The following is a 21,795-nucleotide window of genomic DNA, read 5'->3' as shown; positions in this document are numbered from 1 at the left end:
TTTTTTCCTCTTTTTTTCAAAGCACATACTATTCATATTCACATAGTTAGCTTGAAGTAGTGACACAAAATACGCTTTCAGTACTGTGCATGTTTGTTACAGACACCAGCAGTTTGACTCTACCCACTTCACATTATTCAATATTCTTGCAAATTGCTTAATCTGAATTCTGTAACAGTATTTACATGCATGCATGTTAGGTGTATCCATATTCTTCATAACTGGAGTTTAGTGGAATTTTTTTTAATACACCCATGAGAATGCTGTCCACCAATTGACTTATCATTTACGATGCTGACATTAGTATTAAACAAAAATTATATAGCTGTAATACAAACTTCTGATTTAATTCTTCTTCAGGCAAATTCAACTTAACTGCAGATGGTGCAAATACAGAGCTCGATAGAGATAAATTGCGACATCTCCTGCAAGAGTCATTGGCACATTGTGTAATAGATTCAGGAGACAGTGGTAAGAACTCCAAATTATATTCACTTTTAGAAATTTTCAGATCGAAGAAGCTGCTTATTATTATAAAGGAGACAAAGCTGTGTTTGACTTGAAGGTTGGCTTTAACATTGTTGTGCTTTATGAGTTGTGATTCTGTTGTAGGTAGTGTTCCTATGTCTTCTGCTGAACTTTGAACTGACATACCCAGCCAGTTCTAGGCAACCTATATTTTAATATTGACTCATAAACAGAATGCAGCTTGGTGTTTTCCACATTGACAGATCATTACAAGAAGTGAAAAAAGTGACAAGTGACAGGGAAAAAATGCCAGTGAATGGCTGAAGATTGAGCCCCTGGGTTTGTGGACTTATTGCTAGACACTCACTGGGTCACACCTTATAGGCTGAAAGTTGTGGTGTTTGTTAAAACCTCTCATATTCTATACATACCATAAAATAGTCTCCTGCTGTGGGGGTTTCTTCCCCATATATTAAGGCTAATCTCAGGAACTAATGTAGGGATTTTGATATGACTTTTAATAATAGATAGACTGATCCAAGTAGATTTGTGATATATAATTTATTATCATTACACCATACAAATTGTCTGATACATAGTTCTCGAGACTCGTTAGTGTGACACAAAGCATTCTGCCTCATTTGATCATTCTGTCTGATCTTACACAATTTTGTCATTTTTTCTCCGTGGAGCCTGTATCTTCAGTCCACTTTGTCCCTGGTTTCTTTGGGACTTCATTTTCTGATCTAACATTCCACTAGTACATCTCGTCTCTATATATGTCTTTGACTTCAGTTTCTGTTGAATCTATTTGTGCTTATCTAGGTCAAGTTTGACTTTGGTACGGTATTGTTGATCAGACCTCTTGTATGTATGTCAGAATTCTATTGGTGAGTGTTATTGGTGGTAGCCTGCTGATGTGCCTGTAAACTTTTAACATTCTTTTTCTGATGTCTGTTGCTGGGTTTAACATCTTCTCTGTGGTTTTCATAGTGTCTCTTCTGTCAGCTTTTGGCTGAGAATTTTCCTCCTGATTTTGCATTCTTCCTTCAGTATGCTTTCCCTGTCACTTTTCATGGAGTGCTAGTGTCTCATTTGCATACGGTATTTCAGGTTTGGTTACTATGTTGTAGTGTCTGATCTTTGTTTGAATGAGCGTGTATTAATTATTATATATGACTTGTGCTGTGCCAGAAGCTTTTAATTTTTTTGTAGTTGAGTCTTCTGTGAGATATATTCTCCTCCTGTAAGTTCGAGGATTACATCCAGATATTTAAGATATGTTTATCTTGCTGTATTTTGTGTCAAAGCCTGTTTAATTTTGAGCAGAATAATTTAGACTTATGGAAAGAGATTGCAGGCCAACTTTTTCTGCACATTTTTCATTTTAATACGGCTGAAAACTGTCAGAACTAAACTTCAAAGTCATTAAGATAACCCAACACACACACACACACACACACACACACACACACACACACACACACACACAGATTATATATATATATATATTATCTGCTCTCATAGACCAAAACCTTCAGCCTATTATCTGCAACGCACCCTCTTGTATAAAAGATATCAATTATTTCCTTCACTGACTCTCCACAGGTCCTGTTTCTGTACCACATGGCGTCCTGCTTGTCACTATTGATGCCACCTTCCTTCACACTAACATCCCTAATGTCCATGGTCTTGCTGCTACCGAGCACTAGCTTTCTCAATGCTTGACGGATTCCAAACCTGCAACCTCCTTCCTGGTCACCATGACAAATGACATCATCTACAATTATGTCTCCTTTGAAGACATCACCTACAAACAAGTCTGGGGTACAGCCATGGCAGAGTGTGTACGCCCCAGGAAATCTGGGAAAAAAACCAGAAATTTTATACAGGAGGAAATGGAGAAAAATCAGGGAAATTTTTCATTGAAAAATCTGGGAATTTTTCATTGTTTTAGTTTTCAGTTAAATTTTTGTAATTTTGACTGGTAAAAACTAATGCTCTTCATTGTTTTAGTTTTCAGTTAAATTTTTGTAATTTTGACTGGTAAAAACTAATGCTCTAACAAAGACTATTGTTGTATCCCACTACTGCAGAATAATACTTCAGCAATAAAACATAAATGAGAAAAAAAGAAACAAAATGAAACTTCAGTTGCAAAAAAAGAAATGCGCCGTTTACAACAACAAAACACTGTGCACACACTATTCCAACAGCAAAATGTGTCAAAGGGTTTAGGACAAAGACTGTGCAATACTTTGTAACACCAAACTGCTTCCGATGAGCATGATGTAACAACTGTTTACATGAGGTTCGTTTGAGCAGTTGCCAGTGGGCTCATATGCATGCGCAGTTCAGTTGCGTATGAGCAGTAACTTCTCCCACTTATGGCTACTTGAAGCCAGATACTAACCGGAAAATTTTTCTGGTGCGCCCAAGCTGCCAGATACGTGCAGAGCAGCCTGACCTGTAGGGAATGGGGAGGGTTAGTCTTCATGTGACCTACGTTTACATTTAGTGATTTTGCTGTTTCCTCTTCATTTACAGCTCCCTCGTCAAATGAAAACAAAACGGATTTCTGTGACCAGGAGCTATCCAGAGAATTAAAATACCTCACGTAATTACGGAAGGCTGAAATTTATTATTAGTTTCAGTTTTCTGATTTGTATTTTACTTCGACATTTTTGGCAGTCAAGCATTAATCGCCTTACAGAACAATGAAGTTATTTTTGTCTGTTTGCTAAAGAAATTTGGCTTTTATTAATATTTCCGACTGAGGCAGTCAATCTATTTGAAACGAAGGGTTTCATTCCACAGCATAGGTTAGCTCCAACTGTTCACTGAATTTCTAGTGCACATTTTCATCTTCTGGCACGTATGACATTATGCCATTATAAAGTACCAAACGTGAGATAGTACAGTACTTGTACTCCAGGAAAATGTACATCCTGAAAACCTTCATGTCTAGTTGAGGCCTACTTCATCGGGACATACGAATGTGCACTTCAAGCTGAATTATGCCTTTTAGTATGCTTTACGAGATTCCAGTGCTCTTGAAGTATCCTCTGACATCCTGTTTCTGTTATGACATAGTGTAAGATCTCTTCATGTTTTAGATGAGCTTCCTATGCCATCGTAGCTGTGCATGTGCAGTAACGCCTGGTTTTTATGAATTGTGTTACATGTACGATGAATTTCTTAAATCACAGAGCGTTTGACTCTCGTTTAAAACTTAACACTTAGAGGACCAGCCATTTAGCTGAAATTTCGAGCCCAGAAGACCACACATGTCATTATTTTAAATTTTACTGCCATATTTGTATGATATACGAGGGTTGAGTGAAAAGTAATGCCTCCACCTTCGTTAATTGGGTTTGGTTGGGAATATTTTAATAAATCAAATGCTGAAATAATCCTTAGAATGTGATCTTTAATTACCAATATTCACTTTTCCACATAATTACCAGCAAATTGGATACAGTTTTGCCAACGATGAACAAGTTTTCTGAAGCCGTAAGGGAAGAAGTCGACACACTGTTTCCGCAACCACAGTTCTCTCAATATCTTCATCAGAAGCATAATGATGTCGCTGCAGATCATCTTTCATTATCAGGAACAGATGGAAGTCAGACAATGCTTAATCTGGACTATATGGAGGATGCCGTACGTTGGTGAGATTCAGTCTCTGAAGTTCTGCTGTGGTGGCATGTGAAGTGTGTAGTTTGGCATTGTCATGCTGCAGGAAATCATTTCCCTTTTCCTTTCAGGCCCTTGTTAGCCGTCGTTTCAGATTTCACAGTGTTGTGATGTAACACTCTGAATTTGTTGTTGTTCCACGATCAAGGAAATCAACATGGATAACACCATCTGCATCCCAAAATACTGTAGCCATGATTTTTTGCAGCCGAGGGCTTTGTGTTGATATTCCATAGACTGACATTTTGTCTCTGGCATATTTAAAGTCTGTGCGCTTTCATTTCAGGAGTCTGCATCCAGGATACCCATTGTGCACAGATCTTCCGATAGTCACGCAAAGCAATAATGTGACCCACATGTTCTTGTGAAATGCAGATTGAGCTTCCAATTTCTCTCTGAGTTTATACGAGGATTGTCCTAAATCAATCTGTCAACATCTTGCTTGTGAAATTCAGTGGTTGCTGTCACAGGATGTCCAACTCTTTGTTTGTCACGCAGATCAGATGTTCCCGCCCCAACATCTTTAAACTTACTCACCCAAAGATGCACAGTACTCACGTCAACACAATCCCCATAAACTGCTCTCATTCTCTGATTAATCTTCTGTGGGGTAACACATTCTGCTGTCAAGAATTTAATGACTGCACATTGCTTAAATCACATTGACCTACAGTCTGCGCAGGGTTCCATACTTTACACTGTAACAAAACAACCGTTCAGTGCTGAAGCTTCCCGCCTACTGGAGCTGTAGAGAAGAGGCTGTGGAACAAGCCAGTACCTGCCGCATACCAATGCTGCAAACTGTTGAAGAGATACAAAGGTGGAGGCATTACTTTTCAGTCAACCATCTTATCTTAAAATGCAACACACGCATTTTACATGTGAAAACTTAGCTTCTCTTGTATCTTATTAATCTTAGAGATCAATATTATACGTGAAAGCTTAGCTTTTCTTGTAGCTACACTATATATATTAATTTAAACCACCAAACTATGGAAAATCCAGGATGGAATGTGCAAGAGAAGGAAAGTTGCTACTCACCATATAACGGAGATGCTGAGTCGCGATAGGCACAGAAAAAGATTCACACACTCATAACGTTCGGCCATTAAGGCCCTTGTCAGCAGCAGACACACTCACGCGCGCACACACACACACACACACACACACACACACACACTCACTCACGCAAACGCAACTTGCACACACGTCTGCAGTCTCAGAGAGTTGGAACTACACTGCAAGCAGCAGCACAAGCGCATGATGGGAGTGGTGACTGGGTGGGGGTAAGGAGGGGGCTGGAGTGGGGATGGATAGTATGGTGGGAGTGGCAAACAGTGAAGTGTTGCAGTTTAGACGGTGGGCAGGAGAGAGGGTGGGGAGGGGGTAAGTAGCGGAAAGGAAAGAAATAAAAATAAATTAAAATACTGGGTGTGGTGGTGAAATGACGACTGTGTAGTGCTGGAATGGGAACAGGGAGGGAGCTGGATGGGAGAGGACAGTGGCTAACAAAATTTGAGACCAGGAGGGTTACGGGAATGTAGGATGTATTGCAGGGAAAGCTCTCACCAGTGCAATTCAGAAAAGCTAGTGTTGGTGGGAAGGATCCATATGGCACAGGCTGTGAAGCAGTCATTGAGATGAGGGGTATCATGTTTGGCAGCATGTTCAGCAACAGGGTGGTCCACTTGGTTTTTGGCCACAGTTTGTCAGTGGCCACTCATGCAGACAGACAGCTTGTTGGTTGCCATGCCCACATAGAATGCAGCACAGTGGTTGCAGCTTAGCTTGTAAATCACATGACTGGTTTCACAGGTAGCCCTGCCTTTGATGGGATGGTGATGTTAGTGATCGGACTGGAGTAGGTGGTGGTAGGAGGATGTATGGGACAGGTCTTGCATCTAGGTCTATTACAGGGGTATGAGCCATGAGGTAATGGATTGGGAGCAGGGGTTGTGTAAGGATGGACGAGTATATTGTGTAGGTTCGGTGGACGGCGGAATACCACGGTAGGTAGGGTGGGAAGAATAGTGGGTAGGACATTTCTCATTTCAGGGCACAACAAGAGGTAATTGAACCCTGGCGGAGAATGTGATTCAGTTGCTCCAGTCCTGGATGGTACTGAGTTACGAGGGGAATGCTGCTCTGTGGCCGGACTGTGGGACTTCGGGAGGTGGTGGAAGACTGGAAAGATAAGGCACGGGAGATTTATTTTTGTGCAAGGATGGGAGGATAATTACGGTCAGTGAAGGCTTCAGCAAGACCCTCAGTGTATTTAGAGGAGGACTGCTCGCCACTGCAGATGCGACGACCACGGGTGGCTAGGCTGTACAGAAGGGATGTCTTGGTATGGAATGGGTGACAGCTGTTGAAGTGGAGGTATTGCTGGTGGTTAGTAGGTTTGATATGGACGGAGATACTGATGTAGCCATCTCTGAGGTGGAGGCCAACATCTAGGAAGGCGGCTTGTTGGGTTGAGTAGGACCAGGTGAAGCAAATGGGAGAGAAGTTGTTGAGGTTCTGGAGGAATGTGGATAAAGTGTCCTCACCTTCAATCCAGATAGCAAAGATGTCATCAATGAGTCTGAACCAGGTGAGGGGTTTAGGATTCTGGGTTTTTAGGAAGGATTCCTCTAGATGGCCCATGAATAGGTTAGCATAGGATGGTGCCATGCGGGTGCCTATAGCCATACCGCGGATTTGTTTGTAGGTAATGCCTTCAAAGGAGAAGTAACTGTGGGTGAGGATATAGTTGGTCATGGAGACTAGGAAGGAGGTTGTTGGTTTGGGATCCATAGGGCATCTGGAAAGATAGTGTTCGATAGCAGTAAGGCCATGGGCATTAGGAATGTTAGTGTAGAGGGAGGTGGCATCAATAGTGACGAGCAGGGCACCGCGTGGTAAAGGGAAAGGAACTGTGGAGAGTCGGTTGAGGAAATAGTTGGTATCTTTTATATAGGAGGATAGGTTCCGGGTAATAAGTTGAAGGTGTTGGTCTACGATAGCAGAGATTCTCTCAGTGGGGGCACAGTAACCGGCCACAATGCGGTGTCCTGGTTGGTTGGGTTTATGGACTTTAGGAAGCATGTAGAAGGTGGGAGTGCGGGAAGTGGTAGGGGTAAGTAGAAAGATGGACTCTGGGGAGAGTTTCTGGGATGGGCCTAAGGATTTGAGTGGTGACTGGAGATCCTGCTGGATTGCTGGAATGGGATCACTGTGGCATGATTTGTAGGTGGAAGTATCTGACAGCTGACAGAGTTCTTCTGCCACATAATCCTTGCAGTTCAAAACAACGGTGGTGGAGCCTTTGTCTGCAGGTATTATTGTAAGATCGGGATCAGTTTTTAGATGGTGGACTGCGGTTCTTTCTGCGGTTGTAAGGTTAGTATGCATGTTGAGGGATTTGTAGAGTGATGGTGAGGCAAGGTTCGAGGATAAGAAATTCTGGAAAGTTAATAGGGGGTGGTTTGGAGGCAGTGGGGGTGGATCACGGTTGGATGGAGGAGTGAACTGAGTTAGGCAAGGATCAATATTGGTATTTGGTTGAGTCTGATTGGTCGGGTTGGTGGCGAAAAAGTGTTTCCACTGTAGAGACCGGGAGAAGGAGAGAAGGGCTTTAACTAGTCCCGCATGGTTGAATTTGGGAGTGGGCCAAAAGGTGAGGCCTTTGGAAAGGACTGATATTTCTGTGGGGTTAAGGCTTCTGGAGGAAAAGTTCATGACTGTGTTGCAGGTCTGATTAGGTTTTGGGTTCTGTGTGGTTGTGGGAGGGAGTTTTGGAGGGTGGGGTAAGTGTAGTAGGTCTGTGAAACGGAGTATGTCAGCTATGAGGGGACATGGGGGAGATTCTGGAGGTTGTTGTAGAAGTGATGGACAATGGTACTCCGAGGCGGGAGTAGGAACTGAGCAGGATGGAGAGCTTTTTGAGGTGGCGTTGTGCATGTTGCTCAAGTTCCTGCAGGGCAAGAGTTTCAATGTGTGTTATGGATTCCTGGGATTCAGTCTTTTAATTTCTTTTTATTTCTCTCCTTTCCGCTACCTACCCCCTCCCCCCTCTGCACCTTCTCTCCTGCCCTCCGTCTAAACTGCAACACTTCACTGTCCTCGCCCCAACCTCCTCCTTACCCCCATTGAGCCGCCACTCCCATCATGCACTGGTGCTGCTGCTCGCCATTTAAACCATCAGCTTTTTCTATTTTTGTATTTGAACTTCTTTACTGTGACATTGCTATTGGCTGACTACATCATGTGTCCTGTGCTGTGAATACCTGCTGTCATTGGCTGGCGAGATCACGTGACATGAGCTATGATTGCCTTACGAAAGGGCATCGCAATCTTGAATTCAGTGCTTCGGAAACTAACATGCTATGTTTGGTGGTTGTGGTGGAATTTGGATTTATACTTTCATAATACCAAAACATGCAGTGTGAATGTTGCTGCACATCAAAGAGATTTCCAAATTTATTTATTTATTTTTTGTGTAAAGTGCTGGGAAATTTTACGCCAGTGTGTAAAACATTAGCCATTCAAAGGACTGATAAGTTTTATAGTTCTGTGGGAAAGTATACTGTCACTTAAGAGGGAAAGAGTGTATTTTAACCTGAGAATAAATGTGTTTTTTAACTGGGAAATCCGAGAATTTTGTTTCCTTGTCCATGTGTACACCCTGCAATGGGCAACTGCATGTCACCATCCTGTGCCAACCTATTAATGGGCAGTCTAGAGGAATCCTTTCTGATCACCCAGAATCCCATACCCTCATCTGGTTCAGATTCATTCATGAAATCTTCATGATCTGAACTGAATGTGAGGACACCCTATCCGTATTGCACCAGAACCTCAACACCTTCTCCCTCATTTGCTTCAACTGTTCCTCCTCAACCCAACAAGCTACCATTCTCAGAGTTGGCCTCCACCTTAATCATGGCTACTTCATTACCTCAATCCATATCAAACCTGCCAACCACCAGCAATACTATCACTTTGATAGCTGCCACCCATGGCCATCGCATCTGTTGTTATGAGCAGTGCCTCTCAAAATATACCAAGGGTGTCACTGAGGCCCTCACAGACTGTACTTACCCTCCCAACCTTGTACAGCAACAGATCTTGAGTCCCTTATCTCTTCAGTTACACCCCACTCCCAAAGTCCCATCATCTCGCCACAGAGGAACATTCCCCCCGTGGCTCACTACCACCCAGGAGTGGAGCAACTGAATCATATCCTGTGCCAGGGTTTCGACTATGTCTTGTTGTGCCCTGAAATGAGGAACATACTACCCACTATTCTTACCATCCCTCCCACAGTGATATTCTGCCGCCTATTGAAGCTACACAATATCCTTGTCGATCCCTACTCAAATATCCTCGTCGATCCCTACTCAAATATCCTCGTCGATCCCTACTCAAATATCCTCGTCGATCCCTACTCAAATATCCTCGTCGATCCCTACTCAACTTCTGGCCTAACTCGTAGCGTCACGATTCATATCCCTGTAATAGACCTAGATGCAGGGCCTGTCCCATACATTCTCCCACCACTACCGACTCCAGTCTGGTCACAAGTATCACCAATCCCACCAGAGGCAGGATTACCTGTGAACAGGCAATGTGATCTACAAGTTAAGCTGCAACCACTGTGTGCTACATTCTACATGGTAGTGACAACCAACTAACTGTTTGTCCATATGAATGGTCACTGACAATCTGTGGCCAAGGAACAACTGGACCATCCAGTTGCTGAGCATGCTGCCCAATGGAATGTTCTTAATTTTAATGACTGCTTCACAACCTTTCCCATCTTGATCCATCCTACCAACACCAGCTTTCCTGAATTGCTTCAGTGGGAACTCTCTTTGCTTTTACATGTCTCCTTTTCCGCTTCCCCCACCCCTTCTAAACTCCCGACTGCACCCAGCTGCCCTATCCTTTTTCCACCTCATCTCTTTGTGCTCCCACAAACAGCACTTTACTGTCCCCAATCCATACCCTGCTATTCTTTTATAATATTGTCATTATTCCAACCTGGATTTTTCATTGCTAGAGAATGGACTGCTTCTCAGTCAATTTTGAAGCATTCATAGTACTTGCACTATACGACATTTCTTTTCAGAAATACAAATGATTGAAGCGATTTCATAAATTCACTGTAGCTCCATTCATTGACATATGGTCACGACACGCTACAGATACGTAGAAAAACTCGTAAAGTTTTGTTCGGCTGAAGCCGCACTTCAGGTTTCTGCCGCCAGAGCGCTCGAGAGCGCAGTGAGACAAAATGGCGACAGGAGCCGAAAAAGCGTATGTCGTGCTTGAAATGCACTCACATCAGTCAGTCATAACAGTGCAACGACACTTCAGGGCGAAGTTCAACAAAGATCCACCAACTGCTAACTCCATTCAGCGATGGTATGCGCAGTTTAAAGCTTCTGGATGCCTCTGTAAGGGGAAACCAACGGGTCGGCCTGCAGCGATCGAAGAAACGGTTGAACGCGTGCGGGCAAGTTCCATGCGTAGCCCGCGGAAGTCGACGAATAAAGCAAGCAGGGAGCTAAACTTACCACAGCCGACGGTTTGGAAAATCTTACGGAAAAGGCTAAAGCAGAAGCCTTACCGTTTACAATTGCTACAGGCCCTGACACCCGATGACAAAGTCAAACACTTCGAATTTTCGGCGCGGTTGCAACAGCTCATGGAAGAGGATGCGTTCAGTGCGAAATTTGTTTTCAGTGATGAAGCAACATTTTTTCTTAATGGTGAAGTGAACAGACACAATGTGTGAATCTGGGCGGTAGAGAATCCTCACGCATTCATGCAGCAGATTCGCAATTCACCAAAAGTTAACGTGTTTTGTGCAATCTCACGGTTTAAAGTTTACGACCCGTTTTTCTTCTGCTGGAAAATTGGCTCATGCCACAACTGGAGACCGACAGCGCCGACTTCATCTTTCAACAGGATGGTGCTCCATCGCACTTCCATCATGATGTTCGGCATTTCTTAAACAGGAGATTGGAAAACCGATGGATCGGTCGTGGTGGAGATCATGATCAGCAATTCATGTCATGGCCTCCACGCTCTCCCGACTTAACCCCATGCGATTTCTTTCTGTGGGGTTATGTGAAAGATTCAGTGTTTAAACCTCCTCTACAAAGAAACGTGCCAGAACTGCGAGCTCGCATCAACGATGGTTTCGAACTCATTGATGGGGACATGCTGCGCCGAGTGTGGGAGGAACTTGATTATCGGCTTGATGTCTGCCGAATCACTAAAGGGGCACATATCGAACATTTGTGAATGCCTAAAAAAACTTTTTGAGTTTTTGTATGTGTGTGGTAAGCATTGTGAAAATATCTCAAATAATAAAGTTATTGTAGAGTTGTGAAATCGCTTCAATAATTTGTAATAACCCTGTACAGTTTCCTAATCACAACTTGCTTGAGCCACTGGAAATGTTTTGATTTTATCACCATTTAATCATAAGCATTCATACATTTTTAGAAGGAATTGTGTATTATACTGAGTTTATGAAAAAGAATGACCTGATTTTAGAGTGTAATGATTACAGAACATGCAGAGCAGGAAATGTGTATTGATTGAATCAACAGAAGACATTTCATGTACTACCATTTACCAAGAGTGAATCAGTGACTAGTCTGGTGTGAGTTTAGTCAGTGTTTTGTGATTGATCATCTTTGCCAAAAAGCATGCATCGTTGCTATCTTCAGTTTGAAAAGAGAGGATATTTATGCAAAGGTAAAGAGTCCAGGTCGGACCTACACTTCTGATAAAATGGTGGAAAGAATTCAGTAATGTTTGTGCGGAATCCTCAAAACTCTACTAGGCACACAAATATTCCTCATATGACTAATGAGTGCTAGACCGATGTTTGATCTATAAACTATACAGATTACAATTCGTGCAAGCTCTTTGGGTTGTTGTTAAAAGGAAACACGTTGTCTTCAGCTGTACTCTGCCGAAGATGAGAGATTTTTGTCATGGTTAGTTTTCAGCACTAGAACTACATTTCACTTTAGCAATAAAGTGAATGGACAGAATATGCGCATATGGGGACTTCAAAACCTTCTTGCAGTTGTTAAGCATGAGACAGGATCACATTAAGTAAAACTTTTTTCATGTCATTTCTGGCCAAAAAGCTTATGGTGACTTCTTGCTTGAGGAAAAAACAGGGACTGGAACGAGCTATCTTTGAATGTTGGAGCCCTGTCACCTGTCTTTTCCCACATCCATGAGGACTTCAGTGACTTCAGATTAAAAAAGATAGGAGCTCTGTTACACTGTCACAATATTCTGTGACAATTCCTTAATGACATGTCGCCTCAAGACTTGTATTGTATGCGTGGCATCCAGATACACTGACCTACATTCTTCACCTTCCAAAATCTTTCAATATGATCCCATGCAATTTTATCTGGTGGGGATATGTGAAGGAAAGTATTTTCGTCCCTCCTTTATCTTGTAACGTAGATGAGCAGAAAACAGAATAAGAGCTGCTGCAACTTCTGTTGGCATAGATAGTTAAGAGTTTGTGACAAATTTACCTATTGTCTAGGTGTTGACCATGACTATTGTTGCACACACAGGACGTTTGTAATATTGTAAATAAAAGTTGAAAATTTTTTGAGTATTTTGCAATTTGTCTGTTTTCTAATACATTTTTTTTCTAATACATGTTTAAAACAGGATATTGTTTTTGATACACCCTGTATTATTCTTAAAATGTTGATGTATTATTGAATTGTGTGAAACATTACATACATCTTACTTTTATGATTCCAGTATTAAAACCACATCAAATTGAAAGACTTCTGAAGAGGAGAAAATTTCCTGCAGATGATGATGAAGACAGTTCTTCATCTGAGGTAACTTACATTTCTTATTCATTCAATAACTGTGTTGGAGAGGAAGTACCATAAAATGGGTCAAGCAAGTAACTTATTATAGGAGAAAAAAAATTTGGGGTGATGGGGGAGTAATAGTCTACTTGTATGATTTTCTGTATTTTCTAATTGGAATTCTAATCTTAAATAATTTGAAAACAATGCTCAGGTTTACGATGTGGGGTAGGGGGGACTAGCTGTAACTTATAACACTCAAACCATTTTATCACTGTTAAGGTAAAATGGATCAGCATAATGGTTTTTAAAAATATGAAATCACCATTATGTTTCAAAACTGGATGTAATCAGCAAAATTTATACGTGATAACTAAAAAAACACTGAATTACATAAAAACCTTCCAATTATTGTATTGGAAATCTATTTTATACATTCTTATCATTGTTAATGTAATGGAAAACAAAACGTGTTAGTACAGTCAAAACATAATGCAAAGAAAATTGCATTTAATAACTTATACTGATTAATAGAAAGTAATGGAACACTGAACTGCAAAGGAAAATAACTTGTAATCATAATATTCTATTCCACACTCCCAGTATCTACACCAGAAACTTTATATTATTCTTTTCTAATGCCTCTTGCTAAAAATTTGTATTTTGTCATATTAATGGTGGCAAGTATATGCAAAACAGAAGATTTCTGATGTAATAATTGTAAGTATATTTTTGTAATTCAGTATTTTTATTTTATTTTAATTTTTTTTTTCGGTTTCTATTTATACATTTTTTAACATCTGACACATCAGGAAATACAAAGTAATCTCACTTTTTACTCTACCTTTTCCTGAGAAACTTTACTGATTTCTTCTTCTTTCTTCCCACAAAGAAGTAATCCATTTCATTTGTACCAAAGGCAAATGATCAGCTACACTGCAGCGCATTTCAGCTTCAAACTTGGTTTCACCTTCACCTTTCTCAGCAGTTTCATTCTCAACATCTGGTTTATTAACAAGTTCTTCTTCCTCTTCTCATAAATCTTCTATGTTTCTTGCTTTGACACGTTTTTGAGGTTGAATATTCATTCTTTTTCTTATTCTGCTGTTGCTTTGTGATGTTGTGGTGGCAGTTTCATATGCCCTAATTTCTTTCGGTGGTCTGTAGCTGAACGTGCTCATAGCTGCTAAGTTTCTTCTGCACAAGTTAAATTTGTTCCTAGAAGCTTCTGAAGAACTTCCATTGCGTCAGTAGGAGCAAAATTGGATTTAACCTTAAGTGCTCAAAAGTCTTAGACACTCTTGGAATTGCTTTTGTAGAGGACCTTAATTCCTTGCTTTTCAGTCATTTAAAATTAGTCTCCACACTCTTTTCAATGGCCTGAAATAGGCAACATCAGGGATTGACACAAATGTTTTAAGTTTTGAGGAAATAGAATGAAGCATATGTCGTACTTCATACACTCCTAATTGACATTTAAAGTAATATGATTTGACAGATTGTCCCCAACATCAATTTTAAACTGTCCGATGTCTAGAAGCAAGGGATAATGGTCATAGAAAACCAGTCATGAAATAAGTGATGCATTAAACCATCCAAGGGAAATATGTGTCCATCAGCTGCTCCTGCCACCATTACACTTGAGCTGGCTTTGCTGGAGTTGGTTATTTATTCTGGATGTTTCGTGTAGCACCTTTCAACAACCTTGAGAGAACTGGTGTCATCTGTGGAGTTGGTCACGTCATAATTGGTGTGTGACAACTGAAAATCCCATCAAGTCGTATTTGGAGATTGTCTTAGAGAATGATACAGTTTTTTGTTACACGGAGGGTCTTGACCTCTGTATTTTCTACACATTTCACTGCAAATTCAGGATGGTGTTTCATAAGAGTGAAACCATTTCAAACCCAGTCTCTCACCTTCCAATTGCTAATTGGTCTTAAGTGGGAATCCCCAGTTTGCACGTAGGAAGAATGCTTTAACAAGGCTGTTTTCCTCAGTGTGGCTAAGTGCAGGTTCATCACCCTCGCAGGCCATCTGCAAACACCAGTAAAAGGCATAGCATAAAATTTAAATACCTTACGTATTGTGAACTGATTTCATTCCACTTTCTTCAGAACCTCAAGAAGATATTTTCCATTATTGTCTCATTTACCCTCCACTCCTAACTTTTTATCGAATTTCTGTGTCATGGTCCACTTCATCTATCACTTTACAATAAAAAGTAAACCACGGCTTAAAAAGTACAAAACCAAAATTCACTAATTTCGCTTATGTAAGAGTAAAATAAATATGTTTTATATTCATAACACGGTTTCTTCTGTTCCTGCTGTAGCTTTGTTTCTTCAATGCTTTGTTTTCAATTTATGTAGAATTAGGGAAAAGGTGTATTTATAAAACTCCTCTGTATAAAATATGTTACTTATGCTTTCTTCAAAACAAATATCACTAAAATGACTCTGTTGCTGGGTTTATCTTATTGAAATGACAGAAAAATAATTTTCTTCTTGTATATGATCCTTGTAGCATTGATTTGCCTAAGCTGTACACTCACAGTTCTCTTTTCTCCATTTTTATGCTACTGTTCTGATTTAGTGCAGGAAGTAAAAAAATTGTAATGTAACTTGCTGAAGAGTCCTATTCTTCAGCTCTAATTTTTAAAAAAATCTTGCCTGTTCTGTTGTTTACTGTCTTGGATTTTCTTCACACACGAATTTAGGATGAATACAAATGTATATTTGTCCCATACTTCCTTATAAGTTTTCGCAAAAACAATGAAATATGAACATTTCTTGCTGCAAATCTTTTTAAGTTCCTCAAAATATTTATCTTTATTATGTGTACACGGGATGTATTTGAACTAATTCAGTAAATATTTTTTCTGTCCTAATGGTGGCACCTCTAAAACACCATTTTCGAAAAATGCAGCAGTTTTTTCGGGTAATGAAGGTCAAAATGTTCAAAAAATGTGTGTGAAATCTTATGGGACTTAACTGCTAAGGTCATCAGTCCCTAAGCTTACACATTACTTAACCTAAATTATCCTAAGGACAAACAGACACACCCATGCCTGAGGGAGGACTCGAACCTCTGCCAGGACCAGCCACACAGTCCATGACTGCAGCGCCTTAGACCACTCGGCTAATGCCGCGCAGCTAATGGAGGTCACTGTCTATTAATTTTCGGTTGGATGTAAGAGAGCAGAGGGACATTGATAGGTGATAAATCAGGTGAATGTGGACAATGGGACATTAATTCAATGTTTTTCTCTGTCAAATTATCAATTGTTTATGTGACAGCTGATGTGGTGGTGATGATTCCTTGTGACTCAGCAGTCTGGTGCATATATTTCTATTGGATACCACTTTAGTGTCTTGGCATGACCATAATATACTCCTGTAATTTTACCGGGGAAACGGATTCACGGTTTCATGTTCCTGCAAATTCTCACATTGTTGAGATATGAAGGCTAGGTTAAACGCAGGCTGAAAATTCTGTAGTCCAAACAGGTTTTGATTCTCCAACTTTTCAGTTTTGAGCATGTGGCCATCTAGCCTGGCACTGTCATGATGAACAATATAGCTTTCAGTCAGTTTTCCTTATTCCATCAATGACTGCTGACAAAACAGATTGTTGTGTACTACTCAGTATTAACCGTTGCTTGATCCTCTGATGCAAAAGCTGTGGTCATGACAAGTCCAGGGTAACTGAAGAAATAAAAGTATCATTTTCTTGATAGAGCTTCACGAATGGTGCTCCTCTGGGTGTTCGGAGATGAATTGAAACCAACAGTAAATTGCTACTTAGATCACAGCTCATACAAATGTATCCAAGTTTCATTTTCTGTTACAATATTGTATATAATTTTTGCATTTGTTTGGTCAAATATTTTGAGCCTTCATCACAACAGTTGGCAAAAGCCTGCTTGTGATCTGTGGTCGAATTGTAATGAATCTATCAAGAAGAATCCTTTTTAGGAGTTAAATGTTCACAAAAAATTCTGCAAACCAATTTTGTACCATCTTTTCTGAAGTTGATAAATTGTCAGAAGCTTAACTAATCAGTTCAAGACATTATTGCTGAATTAGGAATTTGTGAAAACTGTATAAAATCATCCAACGAAAGCTTCCGCGGGAAATTTCCATTTTTTTCACAGCACTGCTTCTTTAAATGCTCTCTCTAAACAAACCATTCAGTCAGTTACTGATCTGGCTTTGTTTTAACAATATCAAGTGGCAAATGTTAAAAATATAGTAATGTCACATCTCTGTAACTTCATCTAGAGGTCATTTTATAAAACTTGAAATGTGACCATCATACAAGATGAGGATATGTTAGCTCTGATACCTGATGGTACAAAAATTGCCAAATTTACTCAACCACAGTTAAGACTTGATGGAAAATCATGGTCCTTTTTGTCAATTATGTCAACAGAAGGCTTTTGTATTGATATTTTCATGTCCAGTAAATAACACAGCTGCTATCACATGTATTTTGCCACAAACAGTTAAAAGAGATTCACAACTGTGAATTACAGATTGCTAAACATATAATTTGATGACTCCAGTGGTAAAGATTTTTCTCATCTTTTGATAGATCCTAAAATTGGAGATATTTTGTACTTGCAAAGAAACTCTCATATTACAACGAGCGAGGTGGCACAGTGGTTAGCACATTGGACTCGCATTCGGGAGGAAGACGGTTCAATCCCACATCCGGCCATCCTAATTTAGTTTCTTTGATTTCCCTAAATCGCTTCAGGCAGATGCCGGGATGGTTCCTTTGATAGGGCACGGCTGACTTCATTCCCCATCCTACCCGAATCCGATGAGAACGATGACCTCGCAGTTTGGTCTCCTCCCCCAAATCAACCCAACTCTCTCATATTACCTCCCCCTCCCACAACATGCACAGACCACCGAAAAAATGCAACTAAAAGTAGATTTATAACAAATCTGACTTCAGAATATGAAATATTGCTAATGCATGAAATGTTACTTTATATCTTGACAGGTTGAAGATCTGACAGAACTTGCATGAACTATATGTGACCGATCACCTGGTGTGGTGGTCAGTGGCTGACATCATGATGTTCCTTAGACTTTCAAACGGAGTGATGTTAAAGGATGTGTCCACATTTCAGTGTGTGAAAGTTTACTATAGCCATAGTGAGAAGTGAGAGATTTTTAATAGAATATCGCTATTTTTGACAAAAAGATTTAGGTATTGTGAATTGGAATTCTTGCCATTGGCTGGTGAAACTTTTATCGCAGAGTGAATTCGATAATACTATTAGAACCTGTGATTGGCACACATCACATATCACACCTAGTCTCAAAGATTGCTCAAGTTGTCATTTACCATTTGTAAAAATTATATGTAATATATTTTAAAAAGAATCTCATGTTCTACAGTATTTTATAATAAAAAGAATAAATATACCTTTATTGTTACGCCCTTTATTAAAATATAAATATGTTTTTATTTTGTGTGATAAGTTGTCTCTTAAATCCTTTAGATTTGAAACATTCCATCAATATGCATTCCCATTGTAATATTCGGTACTTTGCCATTAGAAAATTATGCTGCACTAAATGGAGGAAGGAGATCTGTCTGTATTGAAATCCAATTGTCTGGTTTACAATCATGTACTTTATACTGAAGGGGAGAAAGTAGTCTGCTTGTGAACCGATTGGGTATTGTTTCACATCTAACAGTAACATCTTTCCTGTAGTTTTTAGTAGGATTTTAGACGCCTGTGACAAGAGTGACTTGTCTTTCATAGTTACTCTTCCATAATACCTGCTGTCAACCATATATTCACAACTGTAATAACTCAAGGAAAATATGAATCTACCTGTGATATTGCTCTAATACATCGGCAATTGTGGAAACTTCCTTGCTCCAAATTTGATGATTCTGTTTCATGAGACATCTGGTAATTTCATGTACCATTTGTTTCATGTACAATGGCAAACACTGCTATCTTCCCAGGAGGATAGATTGTCAAGTGATCTTAACAAGAAGTGATATGACGCTATTGCCGTGTCCTGTGTGTGCAGCACAATCGCGCTTTACGTATTATCAGTGACATGCTTGAGCGGACATCCCAGCAACTACGAGATACTTATAATCTGATTTTTAGGAAAACTATTTGAAAAGAATTAATTTTCACGTCTTACAGTTTGATATTGTTGGTGATGGATGACTGAATTTCTTTTCTTTACTCAAGAATTTTGTAAAGATAGAAACACATTGTGTTGGCTTTGCATATGGTTCATTTTAGGTAATACGTTGCTGTGAAGGAAAAATAGCTAACACATCGAAACAGTATTTAAAGCTGAGACCTGAGTGATATCTTTCACTGTTCAGAGGTATTGGTTTTGCACTGTGTGCCCAGCATTTTGTCTGTCTGAACTCGAATCTACCTGTTGTTTTTCATAAAAAATTAAAGCTGCTGAAACAAGGTTCTTCGCAAATGATTAGATGTAAACAATTGTGTATTTTACTGCACGATTAATACTCGAAACTTTATGTATTGAGATATGAAAAACTATAGCCTTTTGATGGAATAATGTACTTCTTTCAACAGAATTTAATACTTCATAAAAATAACACTGTGGCATTGCACACATTAATATTTATGGTGTTCTATGTGGTCTTTAACTACATTTTAATTGTATCAGTTTCCATTGGACATTTTGTTTATTTACGACGTTTTGAGTGCTTTATAGCTACATTTGATGATATCAGCTTGCTTGCCAACTAGTATGTCCAGTAATGCTATTGAAATGGCCTTTATACGGCTGCGTCTGTTACTCTGCTTCATTTTATTTTTCTCCATAATGCCAAGAACTAGGTATAATTGTCTTGTCACCATCTTCATGATTTCTTCCTCTGTACAACCACAAGACTGTGCCATTTTCTCAGCCAAACACAAAGATGAAAATAGCAACACAAATAAGATCGTAACAGGAAATACACACAAAGGTCAAACACTGGAAATCTACTGAGCACTGTGGATGGACATGTTACTATCTAGCGGCTAAGTGCCTCACACATTTAACGCATCTGGAGCACAGAGGGACCTGAGTGGCTGCCCACCTTAACACATCGGGAGCTGAAAGGCATTGGCAAGTGGCTGTGCATATGTGTCTATAGAACATGACCGAAGGAACAATAGTATTCATAAACACATCCAGATTTCTGGAAGACAGTAGCAATAGAGCGCATTAATATGTCTAGAGCAGTCAAGGGTTTAATGATATATAGGAAGAGCCATCACCATAATTAGTTCAGCAACCTAACTGAGAGAAACACACATACAATGTAAACATTTTCCTGACAATCACAATGAGTATTTTGATGTGGCACGCACAATGCAAGGAAGCACAGAAATAAAACAAAAATCTACTAGTTGTGGCAGAATGTTTTGATACAAGGTTTGAAGGCCTTTACCAAATGTTGTCATTAGTGAGGTTCTATTGTTCAGAGTTTGTAGTCCAAATCTTCAGGTAATGTACCGAGTAGAAACTATGCATTACGTAAACAATAATGTTAGATATTCATTACTTCTGTATGTCCACATTAACACGAGAACAACAGGAATTATTTTGCAATTAAAACTGATAGTACTTGAATGCCCATAGTGTCAGAGCATACCTTCTTTCTTATTTTTGTGGAGTATTGGCTGAAAGAAAAAGAAAACATTCATACTGAATTTGTAGTTTTCCCTTGTAAGTCGTATCTGTGATCGGATTCATTCATTGTATAAAAATACAGCAAAGCAAAATTGTGTTTTCTTATAATCTTTAAGAGCCGATTGCAAACAATGCATTACTTAGAGCTTACTTTCATGTTTTCCCACACATAAGTTTCTTCCAGGTGTCCCATATGTCAGTTATCTTGTTCTTTCATTTTGACATTGTGAACAATTTAAGAGTAAAGGAGACCACTCAACAAATAGCAGAAGCATTGAGTTGTTGGCAGGTGCACATAACGTGGGGATACATCAGTAAACGTGAATTATTTTTTAAAAGCCATATGTTTTCAAATGGCTTACTAAACAACTTTCTCCCCTTCAAAATACTCTCCATTACAACAAATACATTTGTCCTGCTGGTGCTTCCACTGTTCGAAACATTTTTTGCTTGACTTCTTTAGTGTTGTCAACTTGGTGTCCTTTTATACCCACTTTCATGCGTGGAATCAAGAAGAAGTCACACGGAGACAGGTCAGGCAAGTAAGTGTGAGGCAGTGGAACCATGCCATTCTGTCTTTAACAGGGATGTGTGTAGGTGTGTTTTAATGTGGAAGAACCAGTCTCCTGTCTGCCACATATCCCGTCTCCAAGATAACTGACTAGTCTCCTGCAAGTTGATCAACTGTCTATCAAGGGTCTGTGAGCCCAAGCTCTCGAATTTTTCAATATTTTCGTCGATTTGGGCAGCTGATAGTTGTTGAGAACGAGGTTTATCATCAATTGACATGTCGCCATTTTTAAATTCAGCAAACCACTTGTACACTTGAGTTTTTCAAACAGTTTCGGCAGCATTTTTACTGTGAAGAAAACAGCTGAAAATTGTCCACTTAAACTTGCTGTCATAAAAAATGTAACAAGAACAACACAGTGATAGCAAAAATAATCACTGTGGGTGAACAGAACAAGCCAGGTAGACGGCACTGGCGTTGTACACACCTAGCGGCAAAAATGCGTACTACACAAGCTCTGACCATGGCAGTGTTATTCCACAGTTTTTTAAATACCCTCCCGTAGAAG

The 21,795-nt window shown here is 39.7% G+C and overlaps 1 protein-coding gene across 3 annotated transcripts in view; it reads left to right on the top strand.

Annotated features, from left to right (window-relative positions):
• Positions 1-18,469, top strand: part of LOC126416255 (uncharacterized) — a 137,821-nt gene extending 119,352 nt beyond the window's left edge. For all 3 annotated transcript variants that reach the window (XM_050083882.1, XM_050083883.1, XM_050083881.1), the window contains 3 exons: positions 361-471; positions 12,961-13,043; positions 18,030-18,469. In XM_050083882.1, coding sequence (XP_049939839.1) covers positions 361-471; positions 12,961-13,043; positions 18,030-18,056 — 221 coding nt within the window. In that variant the 3' untranslated portion in view covers positions 18,057-18,469. The remainder of the gene's footprint in view (positions 1-360; positions 472-12,960; positions 13,044-18,029) is intronic.
• The last annotated feature ends 3,326 nt before the right edge of the window (positions 18,470-21,795 follow it).

This window comes from Schistocerca serialis, chromosome 8 (assembly GCF_023864345.2).
Source record: "Schistocerca serialis cubense isolate TAMUIC-IGC-003099 chromosome 8, iqSchSeri2.2, whole genome shotgun sequence".
Taxonomy (NCBI): domain Eukaryota; kingdom Metazoa; phylum Arthropoda; class Insecta; order Orthoptera; family Acrididae; genus Schistocerca; species Schistocerca serialis.
This window is presented reverse-complemented; position numbering and strand designations above follow the sequence as displayed.